This window comes from Anopheles merus, chromosome 2R (assembly GCF_017562075.2).
Source record: "Anopheles merus strain MAF chromosome 2R, AmerM5.1, whole genome shotgun sequence".
Lineage (NCBI taxonomy): Eukaryota > Metazoa > Arthropoda > Insecta > Diptera > Culicidae > Anopheles > Anopheles merus.
In genome coordinates this window covers 10,696,132-10,712,295 of record NC_054082.1, presented here as the reverse complement: position 1 = coordinate 10,712,295, position 16,164 = coordinate 10,696,132, and the positions used below count along the sequence as shown (strand labels likewise).

At 50.2% G+C, this 16,164-nt stretch overlaps 7 protein-coding genes across 13 annotated transcripts in view; 1 reads left to right on the top strand and 6 right to left on the bottom strand.

Annotated features, from left to right (window-relative positions):
• The window catches only part of LOC121590717 (sodium/calcium exchanger 3), a 116,663-nt gene that overhangs the window by 87,311 nt on the left and 13,188 nt on the right, over positions 1-16,164 (top strand). The window lies entirely within an intron of this gene.
• Positions 37-2,051, bottom strand: LOC121590726 (probable cytochrome P450 6a13). Its single transcript, XM_041910642.1, has 2 exons — positions 1,006-2,051; positions 37-942 (listed from the first exon to the last, which is right to left on the bottom strand). The coding sequence occupies exons 1-2, from the start codon at positions 1,982-1,984 to the stop codon at positions 533-535; spliced, it is 1,389 nt and encodes a 462-aa protein (XP_041766576.1). The 5' UTR covers positions 1,985-2,051; the 3' UTR covers positions 37-532.
• LOC121590720 (probable cytochrome P450 6a14) lies at positions 4,281-6,069 on the bottom strand. The gene is made up of 2 exons (XM_041910631.1): positions 4,896-6,069; positions 4,281-4,812 (listed from the first exon to the last, which is right to left on the bottom strand). Exons 1-2 carry the CDS (start codon positions 6,007-6,009, stop codon positions 4,397-4,399), a joined length of 1,530 nt encoding a protein of 509 aa, XP_041766565.1. The 5' UTR covers positions 6,010-6,069; the 3' UTR covers positions 4,281-4,396.
• On the bottom strand, positions 6,785-8,548 carry LOC121590721 (probable cytochrome P450 6a14). Its single transcript, XM_041910633.1, has 2 exons — positions 7,387-8,548; positions 6,785-7,291 (listed from the first exon to the last, which is right to left on the bottom strand). Exons 1-2 carry the CDS (start codon positions 8,495-8,497, stop codon positions 6,873-6,875), a joined length of 1,530 nt encoding a protein of 509 aa, XP_041766567.1. The 5' UTR covers positions 8,498-8,548; the 3' UTR covers positions 6,785-6,872.
• LOC121590723 (probable cytochrome P450 6a14) lies at positions 9,992-11,933 on the bottom strand. Its single transcript, XM_041910635.1, has 2 exons — positions 10,665-11,933; positions 9,992-10,596 (listed from the first exon to the last, which is right to left on the bottom strand). The coding sequence occupies exons 1-2, from the start codon at positions 11,767-11,769 to the stop codon at positions 10,181-10,183; spliced, it is 1,521 nt and encodes a 506-aa protein (XP_041766569.1). The 5' UTR covers positions 11,770-11,933; the 3' UTR covers positions 9,992-10,180.
• LOC121590719 (probable cytochrome P450 6a14) lies at positions 12,254-14,030 on the bottom strand. 2 transcript variants are annotated; one of them, XM_041910629.1, is made up of 2 exons: positions 12,842-14,030; positions 12,254-12,762 (listed from the first exon to the last, which is right to left on the bottom strand). In XM_041910629.1, exons 1-2 carry the CDS (start codon positions 14,013-14,015, stop codon positions 12,347-12,349), a joined length of 1,590 nt encoding a protein of 529 aa, XP_041766563.1. In that variant the 5' UTR covers positions 14,016-14,030; the 3' UTR covers positions 12,254-12,346. The 2 variants fall into 2 exon arrangements, with proteins under 2 accessions (XP_041766563.1, XP_041766564.1); XM_041910630.1 differs by having other exon boundaries at positions 12,254-12,817; positions 13,061-14,030.
• LOC121590722 (cytochrome P450 6a2-like) lies at positions 14,125-16,065 on the bottom strand. The gene is made up of 2 exons (XM_041910634.1): positions 14,895-16,065; positions 14,125-14,820 (listed from the first exon to the last, which is right to left on the bottom strand). The coding sequence occupies exons 1-2, from the start codon at positions 16,000-16,002 to the stop codon at positions 14,405-14,407; spliced, it is 1,524 nt and encodes a 507-aa protein (XP_041766568.1). The 5' UTR covers positions 16,003-16,065; the 3' UTR covers positions 14,125-14,404.

Sequence of the window (16,164 nt, the reverse complement as noted above, 5' to 3'; positions counted from 1 at the left end):
GCAGAAGCTTTTATACGCTTGCGGTTGGTGGGTAATTGTTTTCGGAAGTTTTCCGATTAGATACTGAACGGTTTATTTTTACAACTCTAATCGAGATATATTTATTGACCAAACGGTCACTGTTATGGTTTGGGAACACAATCGCTCGTCGTATCCCTACAATCACGTGCAGGCAATGACGAAAATCGCTGGGGAAGTACCATCAATAGAGTAAGGTTCTTGGTGGCGTATCATATGATATTCATTTGTTTTACAAAGAAATTTCCATTTTATTATGTTCTAAATTACTGTGTAGTATTCAACATTGAACGGCACTTCAAAATTATACTTTAAAAACGTGTCTCATTGTCGCGTCATAGTTCACTTTTATTTTAAATTTAGCTTTAAACTTTCATATCTTTTGTAAAATAATCAGTACCTTTAGATGTTGCTTACCTTTTGCACGTTATCTGTTCCACTGCCAATAATCCTTCCACTGATAAGTTTCCTCACCCAAATTCCTTACCATATCCCCATTGAATTTCGCCCCAGTTTACGATGCACGGCTTATCAGCAACTCAACCCGACCGCTAGGGTAGGGCATCGCTTGATTTGGCGATATCTTCAAAGTGGCCGGGCTTTCGGGAGTCAACCTCACAGCGCACTTGCCCAATATGTTGCTCAACGCTACACGCACCATCAGCAGCCCCAAGCTGGATCCAATAGGAAGCGGCTCGACTCCGAGCGGTCGATAGAGCACGGACTGTTCGATCGAGCTGAAAATAGATCGCTCCGGGTTGAATCGCTCCGGGTCGGGATAGTGCTCAGCATCACGCTGGAGAGCGTAGATCGGTACAACCACTCTCGTATTTTTCGGCACGACCAACTCCCCGCTCGGTAGCCTAGTATTGGCACCGGTAACAAACGATATCTCACCCACTGGTGGATATTTCCGCAGCGTTTCTGAAAAGAGCGTCACAAACGGTGAAGGTCACGTTCACAGGGGTGCCAAACGATCTCGCTTACCACTGATCACGTTCTCCAGTGTATCGACCGCAAACGGATTCGATCGTTTCAATGTCTCATGCAGACCTTTCTGTATGCCTCCGTTATGGCCCATCTCAAACAGACAAGCAATTATTGTGCCCGACGCTACAAAGAACACATTTTGGACTAACTCGAGCATGAGCGCTCTTGTATTACCGAACTCTATACGTTCGTTCGCTTTCGCACGTTGTTCCGTAAGCTTTAAATGCTGCAAGAAGTTCACATCTGCGGTCCGTTCGGTCAAAAATGAACTAACGAGCTCGTCCAGAAGAGCGGGATGTTTTTGAAAGTGATCCAACAGTTTCCGCAGCGTGGCGGTAAATGTTGCGCCAGGAAAAGCGGTCGAAAATACGTCCCAAACAATGCCACCCGGTTGGCTGGCCAGTTTCTCCGTGATGGGAAAGTTGTGACTTTCTTCGGTGCAACGCTTCCCAAAAACACATCTTGCTATCATTCGTACTGCGTACAGCTCGGCGATCACTTTCACATCAACAGGCTGTTTCGACGCGCACAACATCTCCACTACTTTTGCGCTTTCTTCCGTAGCCACGTTAACCAGTGAGTTGTAGTGCTCGTCCTCGAACGAACTCCACCGTTTTCGGAAGATTGAACTCCCAGCGATGCTGCTCTTCTTGTTTTTCACAAACTCTTCGCTGAGCAAAACCTCAATCAGATGCGGATCGGTCGGTATCACACACGGCGTCAGGTACATCAGCGCCCCACCGATGGGCCATTGTTTGCTCTTAAACTCACGATACAGCCGTTGTGTTGTGTATATACGATGCTCGGTACGCCCAGCGGCTCCATAGTCTCCGTACAGTACACTGGTTCGTCCGGTGCTGGGAAAGCGACGATCCACCCAAAGCGATCGCCGTTTGTCCAGGATCAGGCACAACCCAAAGGCGCCGGTCAGCAGTACCGTCGTACCGAGGGCGATCCAAAACTCCACGATCGGCATGTTGCCGGTGTAGGACTATACCGAGACACAATTTACAACTGACGGACTAGATAGACATCAATCTGATAATGTGGCACTGAAACCGGTACGGTATTAGTTTGGTTCGAGAAAGTTACGAAGCGCTGAGGGAAGATTTCGAAAGAACTCTTTTTTGTTATCATCGTTCCAGAGGGAAGCCGATAAGAAGCGTGTTGCATAATTTTGGAGGGGGAAGCACGAGACAACTCTACCTAAGTCGAGCCCTTTGGTGGGTCGATTAGCATCACTTTGGTTAGCTTGGAGTTCTGTGATAAGATTATGACACAGACACCGATATCTAGTAGGCCTAACTCTATCTATATTCAATCAAACATTAGTCTCCTCAATTTTCTTTTGATCACTCTCTTTTTTGTTAACTGGACGGGAACCTACTAAACGTGTCCATTATTAATGGTTGAATGAGTCCCATTCATTCCCCTCCAAGAAAAGCGGTTTTTCTTTCCGTGGTGACGCTTGAGGTGAGGGTCTTCGCTAATACCATCGCTACGGTGAGATGCTATATAGTGACACGTTTGTTGTTCTTCCATCATTTTTCGTTCAAGCTTTACATGTTATGTAGTAAACTCATCTCATTACAACTGAATTTAATTACAATGCCGAATTGAGTTTGTCGTCAAATTATCGCCACCCACTTGCAATTCTCTTAGCTGCGGCTCGTGGTATGAGCGAAAGATTATGAATCCAATCTTTTCATAGACCATTCCCAGATCTACTTCTTACATTAACATCTCGATCTTCTATAGTTTCGCTGTTGCTAAAGCAATATTCTAAGTAGTGATAGTATTGAGCCCTATATGATCAGATGAAATTTTATCTTCATTCCTCGATCGTCAATCGTTTGACCTATGGAATATTATGCCTACTGAGTTTCCGAAAGTCCGCATATGAACTCCCAGTGGATCTTCGGTTTTCGTTGAATCAATCGCTGCAATACCACGCATTGCAGAACGCCTAGTTAGCTGAAGGGAAGGCTTCCTCGCCTTCGAGAATAAATCAAATTACAGCCTTCTATTATCCAGGGAAAATACCTTTTTTACAAAATTGCCGGAATGTTCTCGATCAAAATGCAGGGAAATCCTCTCTAGTTGCTGCCATTGGAATGTTCTGGATCGTTTCTGTCGGCTCTCATTATGTGACCGGACTCGGCGAAGGTTCTAGAACCACTGTCCGGGCAAGTCTATAAGAGTCCATTACCCTTACCATGGGTAGAGCTCTGTTCACAAAACGTATTGGTTAACGGTTCGAAATGTAGGTAGAATGGGAACTTGGCACCTAATTATTTAGGATCATAGCTCAGAAACCTTCATGTATACCGTTGTAGCACATTCAATGTTTGATACCTTTTTGATAACTTACCTTCCAAAGGTAAAATTCCATGCACACGTTTTTAAATGCAGGTACAATAAGATCACACGAATTTCCAACGTAATTCCTATTATGACAAGTTCTGCTTGATCTAAAACACATCGAAATTTGTGATATAAGATTTTTTTTAAACTGCTGCACAAATAGAATCGAATGAGTCATGTATCCAGCAATAACTTCTCATTCTGCTTGGCCTCATAAAATCATCATCAATATTCATAGGCAAGACAAGAACCGCTCTTTAGATACTCAACGTCGGGAACGGGCACCACCCGTTAGCTTCTCCAGCATCCCCAGCGTCAATATTACCTCGCAGGCAGGTCGCCGAGAGCAACAAAACGTTCGAGCATCAAATTAGATCCACAGTTTGTAAACCAACCCCACCGCCACCATCGCGCACAACCGGAATCACCTCTCATCCAACGATGAAGGTCACCGGTTGATGCTTGACCGAATATGAGCTGTCAGGCGTGTATGTGCGAGCGGTGTTGAAACGCTAACACCCCTCCAAAACTGATGCTTCCAAATCTGGTCGTACTCTTGCCCCTTTCAGAGTGTTCCCTGTTCTTCTCCCGGCCTTAACCCCCGTTTAACAAAAGATTCCCCAAGATTTGCACAGTCATGGAAGATTTGCAGCGCTCTTCTTTTCCTTCATTTATCATCTCTCTCGCAGATCTGCGCAGATGTGTGGGTATGCGTGTACTTGTGTTAGAATTCCACAACTTTAATTAAGCTTCAAGCGCATGCCTTTTGCGTCGATTGTTTCATTCGCTTGCCACTCTCGATGGTCCCCAATTGCAGTATCTTATCTGGAGTATTTTGTTGTTTCAACTCTTCACGAAAGCTGTCCGTCATCGTTCTGTCAGCTAAAACTGTCACTCATTCGCGCGTATCTTTTTTGTGCCTCTATGTTAGCGATGCTTTGTTTTGCTTTTATTGCAACACAAAACTATAAACCCGGGAGAGCTTCAGCACCCAAACGAACGAAACGCTTGCACTGATAGCGGACTACAACTTTTCCACCTTTAAGTAGTTGCCCGCTTTCGGCGCTATGGTTATCATTTTCGGATCGTATTCCACCCGTTCGGGCGTACGTGCGGACGGCGAGAAGCGGAACTTTCTCAGCAGCGTAATCAATCCCACCTTGGTTTGCATCAAGCCAAACCGCAGCCCAATGCAGATGCGTGGCCCCTCGCCGAATGGGATGAACGTGAACGGGTGTCGTTTTTTCACCTCCTCCGGTAGGAATCGATCAGGATTGAACCGTTCCGGGTCGGGATAGTGGTCCGGATCGCGCTGAATCGCGTAGGCTGGAATTTGCACCAGTGTTCGCTTCGGGATCACATGCTTCGTGCCGGGGATGAGATAGTCCACAGACGGTACACGGGTTAACGATTCCACCGGTGGGTACTTCCGAAGGGTTTCTGCAATAGACAAGAAAACAGCTGCCAATAAGCACCCAGTCCCGGCATACAAAATACTATTAGGCTTAAGCTAAGATTTTTACCGTCAATCGCATTGTCCAAATACTTTATGTTCATGACCACGTCGTACGTCACCTCTCCACCGTTCTCCGCAATAGCGCGATTAATTTCCTCTCTCAGCCGCTCCTGGATGTCCGGGTTCTTTGCCAGCTCGTACAGACAGAAGCTTTGTGTGGTGGACGACGTCTCAAAACCGGCCAGGAAAAACACAAACGCCTGGGCCGCCAGCTCGTTCTGTGTCATGCCGACCTCTCCCTTGCCCACACTACCGTCGTCACTATCGTCCAGCTTGCCCTTGTTCTTGATCTGCAGCATCAGGTTCATGAAGTCGTTCCGCTTCACGTTGTTCGCCTCCCGGTATTCGACCGTTTCTTTCACGATGTCCAGGAAGAACCGCTCCACATCGTTGTACGTGACCTTCATGTGCAGATTGCGCACCAGCGTCGGGTAGGACGACGCGAGGAAAGTCTTCATCATGATCATCGTATTCAACTCGAACGCCTTGTTGCCGTACTTGCGGAACTCCGAGTCGGACGTCTTCAGCGTGTTGCACTCGATGCCGAACGCGCACGTCCCGATCACATCGGTCGTAAAACGGCCCAGAATATCCTTCATCTCCACCTCCGGCTGGTTGTAGCTTTGCTCCATACACTTTTCCAGCTCAAGCCCCACGTCCCAGATGGTGCCGAACATTTGCTTCATCCGGCCCGAGGTGAACGTCGGCGTAAGCTTCTGGCGCATCAACCGCCACGGTTGGCCCTCCAGTGCGAACAGATGTCCCGTGAGCGGGTCGTCCTTTGCATTGGTAAACACGCCGTGATCGTGAAACACGTTAAAATCCTTCACCAGGATCGTCTTCGCCAGCTCCGGGTCGATCACCAGCACCGAGGGCACGATAAACTGGCTGATGCCGCCGTACCGTTCGCCCCGCTGCTTGAAGTATCGGTACAGCTCCTGATGGATGTCGGCGCCGTGCCGTGTCTGGGCCTGGCCCTTCGCATGCCCGAACAGAAAGTGTGGATTCGGCGCGTACGGAAACCCATTGTCCTTCCAATAGTTATGCTTATTGCGTATGAACAGATACACGATCGACACTGCGAAGATGAACGCGGCCAGCACCGCGTTAATTAGCTCCATCGTTTGCCTAATTCGAGCCACCGGGACAAACTGAGCAGGTACGGGTGCTGCTCGGCAAGTTATATAGACTGCTAGGCAATCGGACTCGCCTACCCGAAATGCGGTGGCCAGCAGATAAATCAGCACACGCTGTCAGTGTGTTTGTGTGTGGTGCCGTGAATTCGTTGAGATGTTCCTAAGCATAATTTGTACTAGTCATCGGTAGGCAATATTTACAAACAACTTCCAGTGTGTTGGTATCAGCGCGTGCGTGGTTTTTTCGCCTTTTTTGCAACAGCGTGATGTAGGCAGGCAGGTCATTAGAAGAAAGTGCTGAGTGCAATGACTTAACACTGGCTAAATAAAAAAACGTGCCTTTTTGTGCGCTGGGCACGCGTTTGCTGCAGGTGACTTTGAACGTTTAATTAAATTTTATTATCCACGACGGAAAACGTTGGTAGGATAAATTTTGTTTTCAAAAATACATAAAACGGAATCAAAAATTTCAATGTGTGAAGTATTCTGGCTGAGTTACCTTACACCATTCACGGTATCGTTGGAGGCGTGTGTGTGAAAGACATACTAATGATTGAAACCAGCTACAGAACAGGTTTCCACGGTCTCCGCATGCATTTTATTCTATTCACATTTTGTCAAGCTCGTCATAAACGCACAGTATAATAACGTCTGGTCCTCATTAAAAAAGCATCTTTTATTTCACAAATCAGCCCTTTAAGCCATAAAGTTTCTTGCCGCCCAGAGAAGACAAATAATCCAAACAATAGTTGGTTTAAACTACGTAAAAAAAGATGTATTTGATCTCGTAAAAGTGCGACTTATAGTAAAAGTGTGTTGAAGAACACACGGCCGCCTCATGATAGCAGCTACGCAATCTTATCCACCTTCAGATAGTTCCCACCGATAGGGGACAGCGTAAACATCTTCGGATCGTATACAACCCGCTCCGGTGTCCGTGCGGACGGCGAGAAGCGGAACCGACGCAGCAGGTTTATCAGGCCCACCTTCGTCTGCATCATGCCGAACCGCAACCCGATGCAGATGCGTGGTCCCTCGCCGAACGGCAAAAACACGTACGGGTGTCGTTTTTTCACCTCCTCCGGCAGGAAACGGTCGGGATCGAACCGTTCCGGATCGGGATAGTGGTCCGCATCGCGCTGGATCGCGTAGATCGGTATCTGTACGACCGTGTCCTTCGGTACGATGTGCCTGGTGCCGGGTATCACATAATCACTCGACGGTTTGCGTGTGAGCGTTTCAACCGGAGGATATTTGCGTAACGTTTCTGTACAACAACGGGAAGAGTAAACAAACGAAATTATGGCACTTCGTATTACGACTACCAACATGGTCACGCCTACACAAACACTTCATACTAACCGTTGATTACGTTGTCCAAATACTGTATGTTCATCGCCACATCGTACGTCACCTCGCCGCCGTTCTCCTCGATCGCACGGTTGATCTCCTCCCGCAAGCGATCCTGAATGTCCGGGTTCTTGGCCAGCTCGTACAGACAGAAGCTTTGCGTGGTTGAGGACGTCTCGAAGCCGGCCAGGAAAAAGATCAGCACTTGGGCCGCTAGCTCATTGTGCGTTAACCCAACCTCGCCCTTCCCAACAACCGTACCGTGATCGTCCAGCTTGCCCTTGTTCTTGATCTGCAGCAGCAGATTCATAAAGTCGTTCCGCTGCACGTTGTTCGTCTCACGATAGTCGACCGTTTCGCGCACAATTTTCATGAAAAAGTCTTCCACGTCCTGCTGCGTCGTTCGGACGTGTAGCTTACGTGCCAGCTGCGGGTACGAGGTGGCAAAGAAAAACTTTGTCAACGTTATCGGGTCCAGCTCGAACGCCTTGTTGCCGTACTTGCGGAAGTCCGAGTCCGGCGTCTTGAGCGTGTTACACTCGATGCCGAACGCGCACGTCCCGATCACATCGGTCGTAAACCGTCCCAGCACATCCTTCATCTCCACCTCCGGCTGGTTGTAGTTCTCCTCCATATACTTTTCCAACTCAAGCGCTACCGCCCAGATGGTGCCGAACATTTGCTTCATCCGGCCCGAGGTGAACGTCGGCGTAAGCTTCTGACGCAACAATCGCCACGGTGTTCCCTCGAGCCCGAACAGATTGCCCGTGAATGGGTCATCTCGCGGATTGGAATACACGCCCCGATCGTGAAACACGTTGAAGTCTTTCACCAGAATCGTCTTCACCAGCTCCGGATCGACCACGATCAGCGACGGCATAATGAAGAGACTGATGCCACCGTACGGTACACCGCGCTGCTTGAAGTATCGGTACAGCTCCTGATTAATGTCGGCACCATGGCGCGTCCGGGACTGTCCCTTCACGTGCCCGTAGAACAGGTGTGGCTTCGGTGCGTACGGTACGCCCTGGTCCTTCCAAAAGTTGTGCTTGCTGCGCACAAACAGATACACGATCGAGACCACGAAAATAAAGGCCGTCAACACTATCGTAACGGGCTCCATTGCGGACACAGCTGGCCTTAACGTTTTTACAGTTCTACCGAAACTGAGCGTGCTTCGGGCCGCCACTGTCCACTATATATAACCCGCAGCGAAGCGCTGAAGCATAGATAATGTGCGTAGCACCGAGTTGTACATACACACCTTGCCATCGATGAGATGACTTGACGAAAGCTTCGCCCTAGCTCACCCGAAACTGTCTCATGTGCCGAAATATTCGTTGCTGTTGTATTGGTGAAATCGATCGTGTTGCCATAAACCCTGCCCCCCCGCTCACAAGCGACAGTGGGGCTTTGACTTCAAATGCTTTCAAACAATGGTATTGATATGTTGTAGAAATAGGAACAATTTCTTGGTTTACAGGGTTTCCCACGATTTATTGGTTGGTTCCCATCATTTTTTGGTGGGTTCTCATATTTTTTTGGTGCGTTCCCACGATTTTTTGGCCGTTTACCAGAATTTTGTGGTCCAATTGTATTGATATCCAATCGGAAAATACCAATAAATTATGGGAACGAACCAAAAATCTATGGGATACGGTCAAAAATCGTGGGAACGCACCAAAAAATCATGGGAACTGACCAATAAATCGTGGGAAACCCTGTAAAAAAATTCTTATTGTAAGAAACATATCAACAAAGTTTGGCATACTCTTCACCCTCTAGGATAAAATCTTGAAATCCCACGCAACATTTCAAACGGAATAACATCCATTTGTTGTAGATCAGCAAATACTCGACAAGAAGGGACCAACACACATACACACATCAATGAACCCCAATTATTGAAATGGAATGATGAAATTTGTGTTGTATCGGCGTATGCCTCTGATGCTTTGCATCGTATGATGCAACCTGCAGCAATGGTTAGCATTATTCATCACTTACTGTGTAAAGCTGTAATCTGTCCGTACCAAAAGTATTCTCACGTGAACCGATAGCCTAAATGAAATTGATGGCTAATCCCATCTGTCAGATAAACATTTGCACATGCAACGTAAGCTTGGAGGAATTTGGCGCAACGCGTATTCATGACTGACGCAATGACTATGCTGATTTCGATATGTTTGTCACGTTTCAGAAGATTAGCTTCATGTTTTAGCAAGTGGATGTGAAATTAAATCCACAGTGCAATGACATGAAAGTGGTAAACTACACTGTTTCCAATATTCACCTATACAACAAACATCTTTGTTTACTCAAGGTTGAACGATCAAAGATGATCGTTTGTTTGTATTTTGATATGTTATATTTCAAACAGTGAACTGGATGCATTTGGGATTCAAAACATTGGAAAGTTAAAAAACCATTTTAACGAAAATGTTTGTTATTGCACATGGAAAAAGAACTTTATATCTTGTTGGTGTTTTAAAGATCGACATGCAATGTTTACAAGAACTCTTTGAATCTGCCCCTGGCAAAGAGATATTATAAACCGTTCAGTGATATATTAAACATTTAACATTTTAGTTCCCAAGACCCATAAAAGGATATCGCATTCTCTTTTAAAGGTGTTCGTTTTATTTGTCTCACCCAAAACATTGTCTTAATTCTAAACGCACAAACAGTACACTTACAATTCCTTCGGGATGATTGCAATCAAGTTATCTAAATCGAGGTGTAAAATATTATAAAAACCTCTCATTTCTCCCCTTAAAAATGAGTTCTCCCCTCTTGCACGCAGGCACTATATCTTATCAACCTTCAGATAATTACCGGTGGACGGTGATAATATGAAGGACTTTGGGTCAAACACGATTTTGGCCGGCGTTTGCGATGAGGGCGTGAAGCGGAAGTTTCGCAGCAGCGTAATCAGCCCAATCTTTGCCTGCATTACGCCAAACCGCAGCCCGATACAGATGCGTGGCCCCTCGCCGAACGGCAAAAACACGTACGGGTGTCGCTTTTTCACCTCCTCCGGCAGGAAGCGGTCCGGGTTGAACTGCTCCGGCTCGGGGTAGAACTCGGGATCGCGGTGCAGCGCGTACACGGGTATCTGGATGAATGTGTCCTTCGGTATCACGTGCTTGGTCCCGGGCACGGTGTAATCACGCATCGGTACGCGCGAAAGTGACTCGATCGGCGGGTACTTGCGCAGGGTTTCTACAACGAAAGGAGTAAGTAAGCAAAGCAGGTTCCACAAACATATGCCACCCGCTCCGAATGCTTACCATTGATAACGTTGTCCAGATATTGCACGTTCATCACCATGTCGTAGGTCACCTCGCCGCCGTTCTCCTCCACCGCACGCTCGATTTCCTCCCGCAGACGGTCCTGAATGTCCGGGTTCTTGGCCAGCTCGTACAGACAGAAGTTCATCGTGGTCGAGGACGTCTCGAAGCCGGCCAGGAAGAACACAAACACCTGCGCGGCCAGCTCGTTCATCGTCAGGCCCGCCGCCCCCTTGATCGGCACATCGCCACCGTCCAGCGAGCCCGTGTTCTTGATCTGCAGCAGCAGGTTCATGAAGTCGTTCCGCTGCACGTTGTTCATCTCGCGGTACTCCACCGTCTCGCGCACAACCTGCAGGAAGAACCGCTCCACACCCTCGTCGGTCAGCTTCATGCCGATGCGCTTCGCCAAACCCTTGAACGTGGTCGCAAACATAAACTTCAGCATCAGCAGCGTGTCCTGCTCGAACACCTTGTTGCCGTACTTGCGGAAGTCCGAGTCCGGATTCTTCAGCGTGTTGCACTCGATGCCGAACGCGCACGTCCCGATCACGTCCGTGGTGAAGCGGGCCAGCACATCCTTCATCTCAATCTCGCGGTGGCAGTGCTCGTTCATATACTTCAGGAACTCGCCCGCCACCTGCTGTATCGTGCCGAACATTTGTTTCATCCGACCGGAGGTGAACGTTGGCGTAAGCTTCTGGCGCAGCACGCGCCACTCGTGACCCTCCAGCGCGAACAGATGGGCCGACAGCGGGTCCGCTTTGGCATCGTTAAACACGCCCCGATCGTGGAACACGCTAAAGTCCTTCACCAGGATCGACTTCACCAGCTCCGGATCGGCCACGATCAGGCCGGGCAGGAAGAACATGCTCATGCCACCGATCGGTTCGCCGCGGTTCTTAAACTCCCAGTACAGCTCCTCGTTGATGTACGATGCGTGCTTGGACTGGAACTGCTCCATGTGCCCGTACAGCAGGTGCGGCTTCTGGCGCGTGTAGGGAAAGCACCGATCACGCCAATAGTTGTGCCGACTGCGCAGGTATAGGTACGCAATCGAGACGACGAACACGAACGCGGTCAACACGTAGCTTAACAGATCCATCTTGCTGCTCTCGCCGATGCCACGCAACTGAATGGAGCCAATCGCCGTTCGCGTACCGTTTATGACTCCATCCCTAGCTTTCGTTCGCCCAACCCGCGACTACTTGATGGTGTGAGTGCAATCCGCTCGCGAACGATGACTTGCGGTTTTCGGTCTGCGGTAGATTTGTGTTTTTTTGGCTATCTGTAGAAATCGCACAACATATACCAACACACATACAGAATCGATTATGTTACCGCACGCTAGCTTACGATATCTTGCGCAGGGGCGTTCCTGACCTAGGGCGATGAGCGAGTATGAGCTGCGGAGTATTTGTCGGCAATGGTGAGCTCCAAATAAGGAACTTGCTATCATCTAACCCCATTGCCAGAATGGTGACTCACTATCAATGTGATAATTTGTGAAGGCGCGTGTAGCTTATCACAACCATGATAAACATCCACTTTCCATATACGGACAATCAGCTGGATAAGAAACGATCATATATGGACGGACGGTTACAATTCACTTCCTGCAACCGAAGCACCAAACTCATTCTTTATTATCGCGCACAAAAACAAAGCACTCGCGCTGCGCTTCACACCTGCTCGATGCGCAAATAATTACCCCCCGCAGGTGAGAGTATGAACGATTTCGGATCGAACACGATGCGGTCCGGTGTGTGTGCCGTTGGGAGGAAGCGGAACGCACGCAGCATGCTCACCAGCCCCACCTTCACCTGCATCATGCCGAACCGCATACCGATGCACACTCGGGGCCCCTCGCCGAATGGCAGAAACTTGTACGGTGTCCGGTTCCGGCACGCTTCCGCCGAGAAGCGGTCCGGATCGAAGCACTCCGGCTCGGGATAGTGGGCAGGGTCGTGATGTATGGCGTACACCGGGATCTGCACCCCGACATGGCGCGGTATGACGTGCCGGGTGCCTGGTATGGTGTAATCCTGTCCCGCAACGCGCAGCGTCGTTTCGAGCGGCGGATACTTGCGCAGGGTTTCTGGGAGCGGAAAAAAGGAAAGCAAAAGAGGAATTGAGTGAGTGCTTGGCTGAAAGCATTCCCATAATATCTGACCTACCGTTCACCACCTGTCCGAGATACTCGTGGCCCATCACCATGTCGTACGTCAGCTCGGCCCCATTCGCATCGATTGAACGGTTCAGCTCGTCCCGCAGCCGCTCCTGGATGTGCGGATGCTTCGCCAGCTCGTACAGACAGAAGTTCATCACGGTCGAGGACGTTTCGAAGCCGGCGACGAAAAAGATAAACACCTGCGCGGCCAGCTCGTTCATCGTCATCCCGGTGCGGTCGGCCGACGCCGACCCATCCTGTTCCTGCTCCTCCAGGCAGCCCTTGTTCTTGATCTGCAGCAGCAGGTTCAGGAAATCGTTCCGCTGCACACCGTTCCTCTCCCGGTGTTCCACCGTGTCGTGGACGAGGTTCGTGAAGAACGCTTCCACATCATCGTCTGTCACCTTGACGCCCAGCTTCACGGCCTGCGCCCGGAACAGCATCGCAAAGGTCATCTTCACCATCGCCAGCATGCGGTGCTCGAACACCCGCCGCCCGTACTTGAGAAAGTCCGAGTCCTCCGGGTTGCGCAGCGTATTGCACTCGATGCCGAACGCGCACGTCCCGATCACGTCCGTGGTGAAGCGGGCCAGCACCGCCTTCATCTCCAGCTCCCGGTCGACCTGCCCGAGCAGATGGCGGTGGAGTTCCGTCGCCACCTGCAGCATGGTGCCGAACATCTGCTTCATCCGGCCGGACGTGAACGTCGGCGTGAGCTTCTGCCTCAGCGCACGCCACTCGTGTCCTTCCAGCGAGAACAGATTGCCGGACATTGGGTCCGCCTGCGGGTTGCTGTACATGCCGCGATCGTGAAACACGGCGAAATCCTTCACCAGCACCGTCTTTACCAGCTCGATATCGCACACCAGCACTATCGGCATGAAGAAAAAGCTGTAGCCCATGTAGCGTTCGCCGCGGTCCTGGGCGTAGCGGTAGATTTCCTGCGTCACGTACGCCGCATGCCGGGTGGTTCCGTTGCCCTGCATCTGCCCGTACAGCAGGCTCGGGCTGGGCTTGCAGGGGAAGCCTCGGCTGCGCCAGTAGTTGTGCTTGCTGCGCAGAAACAGATACGCAAGCGATAAGAGCAACACCACACCGAGCAGCAGCACGCCGAGCAGTGACATGGCGGAAAAAGTTTGACCGCAACAAGCGCCGTGGAAAGACTGATGCGCCCAGCGCATCGGACTGTGTTGCGGTGTTCGGGAACCGAACGCTGCCCGATCCCCAACACTCTCGCGAGTCGGTCTATCTCGTGTAAACAAGCCATTAACATTCTAGCAACCAGCTCGATACGTGTACGTTCGGGATCGTTTCCCAACGCCAAAAGTGCTTTTATTCACATAAACAATCCACCATATGGAGTGCGTTACGCGCGCCATATACTATTTGCTACCGATGACGCAATGGTCGCGCGCGTTCCGCTGCTCAGGTTTCGACAGCCGATCGTCGGAAGGGAAAACTTCACATACATTCATGCTATAAATATAATACAGCTCGGTTTTTTCACCATCAAACGGCAGCAGCAACCGTCTGCATTTGGTTAAAAAGAAGACACCACACGCCATCTGCTTCAAAGCTTCTCCACCTCCAGATAGTTCCCACTGTCCGGCGACAGCACAAACACGTTCGGCATAAACCGGATACGGTCGGGCGTTTTCTCCGTCGGCGAAAATCGGAACTGACGCAGCAGCGTGATCAGGCCCACCTTCGTCTGCATCATACCAAAGCGCAGCCCGATACAGATGCGCGGCCCCTCGCCGAACGGCATGTACACGTACGCGGGCCGTGCATTCGCTACCTCCGGCCGGAACCGCTCCGGATCGAACCGTTCCGGGTCGGGATAGTACTGGGCGTCGTGGTGCAGCGCGTAGATCGGTATCTGTATCATCGTGCCCTTCGGGATGACGTGCGCCGTGCCGGGGACGGTGTAATCATGCTCGGGCGCACGCGTAACCGTTTCCAGCGGTGGATACTTGCGCAGCGTTTCTAAAACGGATCCATTAAAAACCCATTCGATTAAGCAGTGATTGGATTGGGCTAGCAGCCAGGCCGTCACCTACCATCCACGACCCAGTTGAGGTACTCCGTTCCCATCACAACATCGTACGTCAGCTCGCCGCCGTTCTCCTCCACCGCACGCTCGATTTCCCGCCTCAACCGCTCCTGGATGTCCGGGTGCTTGGCCAGCTCGTACAGACAGAAGTTCATCGTGGTCGAGGACGTCTCGAAGCCGGCCAAAAAGAAGATAAACACCTGCGCCGCCAGCTCGCTCATCGTCATGCCGACCTCCCCTTTGCCAATGTGCTCCTCCTCCCCTTCCCACAGCTTGCCAGTGTTTTTGATCTGTAGCAGCAGGTTCAGGAAATCGTTGCGCTTCACATTGTTCCGCTCCCGGTACTCGACCGTTTCGCGCACCAGATTCATAAAGAACGTTTCCACATCGGCGTCGGTAATTTTGAGCGTAAACTTGCTCGAAATCTTTCGCCCCATCAGCACCAAAATGATCTTGATCATGGTGAACACCTTCTGCTCGAACACTTTGTTGCCGTACTTGAGAAAGTCCGAGTCCGGATTGCGCAGCGTATTGCACTCGATGCCGAACGCGCACGTCCCGATCACATCGGTCGTGTAGCGGGCCAGCACGTCCTTCATCTCCATCTGTCCGGGGTGCGCGGCAACGTGCTGGCCCAACCGCTCGGCCACCTCCAGCACCGTGGCAAACATTTGCTTCATCTTGCCGGACGTGAAGGTGGGCGTGAGCTTCTGGCGCAGGATCTTCCACGCCTTGCCCTGCAGCGCGAACAGCGTGCCGGACAGTGGATCTATCTCGGGATCGCTGAACAGGCCTCGGTCGTGAAAGATGTGAAAATCTTTCACGAGTATCGTTTTGATGAACTCCGGATCGATCGCCATTACCGCCGGTATGACGAACATGTTGAATCCGCCAAATGCATCACCGCGCTTCTTAAACTCGCGATAGATTTCACTCGAGACGTACGAAGCGTGCCGCTCCGTATTAATACCCTTCACGTGGCCAAACAGTAGCTTTTGGTTGGGCAGGGTGGGAAACTGACGGTTGCTCCAGTAATTGTACCGGTTGCGCACAAACAGATACAGCCCGGTCGCGAGCGCGACCAGCAACGACAAAGTCAAGGTCAAGAGCTCCATGCTCGATAGGTGTTGCTTGGTTACCGGCTAACACGTTACTGAGCAGACCGCTCTACTACTTGCCAACTTTAGTGCGTTTCGCGGGTGGGAGACAACGAAATTGAGAGACTAGATGTTTGAGAGATAGAATAAGAGAGATAATGCTTTTAGGAAGGGCTAACG

Coding starts and splice junctions, on each gene's coding strand:
- LOC121590726 (XM_041910642.1), bottom strand. CDS start 1,984: ATGCCGATCGTGGAGTTTTGGATCGCCCTCGGTACGACGGTACTGCTG. Junction 943..1,005: donor ACTGGAGAACGTGATCAGTG/GTAAGCGAGATC, acceptor CGCTCTTTTCAG/AAACGCTGCGGAAATATCCA.
- LOC121590720 (XM_041910631.1), bottom strand. CDS start 6,009: ATGGAGCTAATTAACGCGGTGCTGGCCGCGTTCATCTTCGCAGTGTCG. Junction 4,813..4,895: donor TTTGGACAATGCGATTGACG/GTAAAAATCTTA, acceptor TGTCTATTGCAG/AAACCCTTCGGAAGTACCCA.
- LOC121590721 (XM_041910633.1), bottom strand. CDS start 8,497: ATGGAGCCCGTTACGATAGTGTTGACGGCCTTTATTTTCGTGGTCTCG. Junction 7,292..7,386: donor TTTGGACAACGTAATCAACG/GTTAGTATGAAG, acceptor GTTGTTGTACAG/AAACGTTACGCAAATATCCT.
- LOC121590723 (XM_041910635.1), bottom strand. CDS start 11,769: ATGGATCTGTTAAGCTACGTGTTGACCGCGTTCGTGTTCGTCGTCTCG. Junction 10,597..10,664: donor TCTGGACAACGTTATCAATG/GTAAGCATTCGG, acceptor CTTTCGTTGTAG/AAACCCTGCGCAAGTACCCG.
- LOC121590719 (XM_041910629.1), bottom strand. CDS start 14,015: ATGCGCTGGGCGCATCAGTCTTTCCACGGCGCTTGTTGCGGTCAAACT. Junction 12,763..12,841: donor TCTCGGACAGGTGGTGAACG/GTAGGTCAGATA, acceptor TTCCGCTCCCAG/AAACCCTGCGCAAGTATCCG.
- LOC121590722 (XM_041910634.1), bottom strand. CDS start 16,002: ATGGAGCTCTTGACCTTGACTTTGTCGTTGCTGGTCGCGCTCGCGACC. Junction 14,821..14,894: donor CCTCAACTGGGTCGTGGATG/GTAGGTGACGGC, acceptor GATCCGTTTTAG/AAACGCTGCGCAAGTATCCA.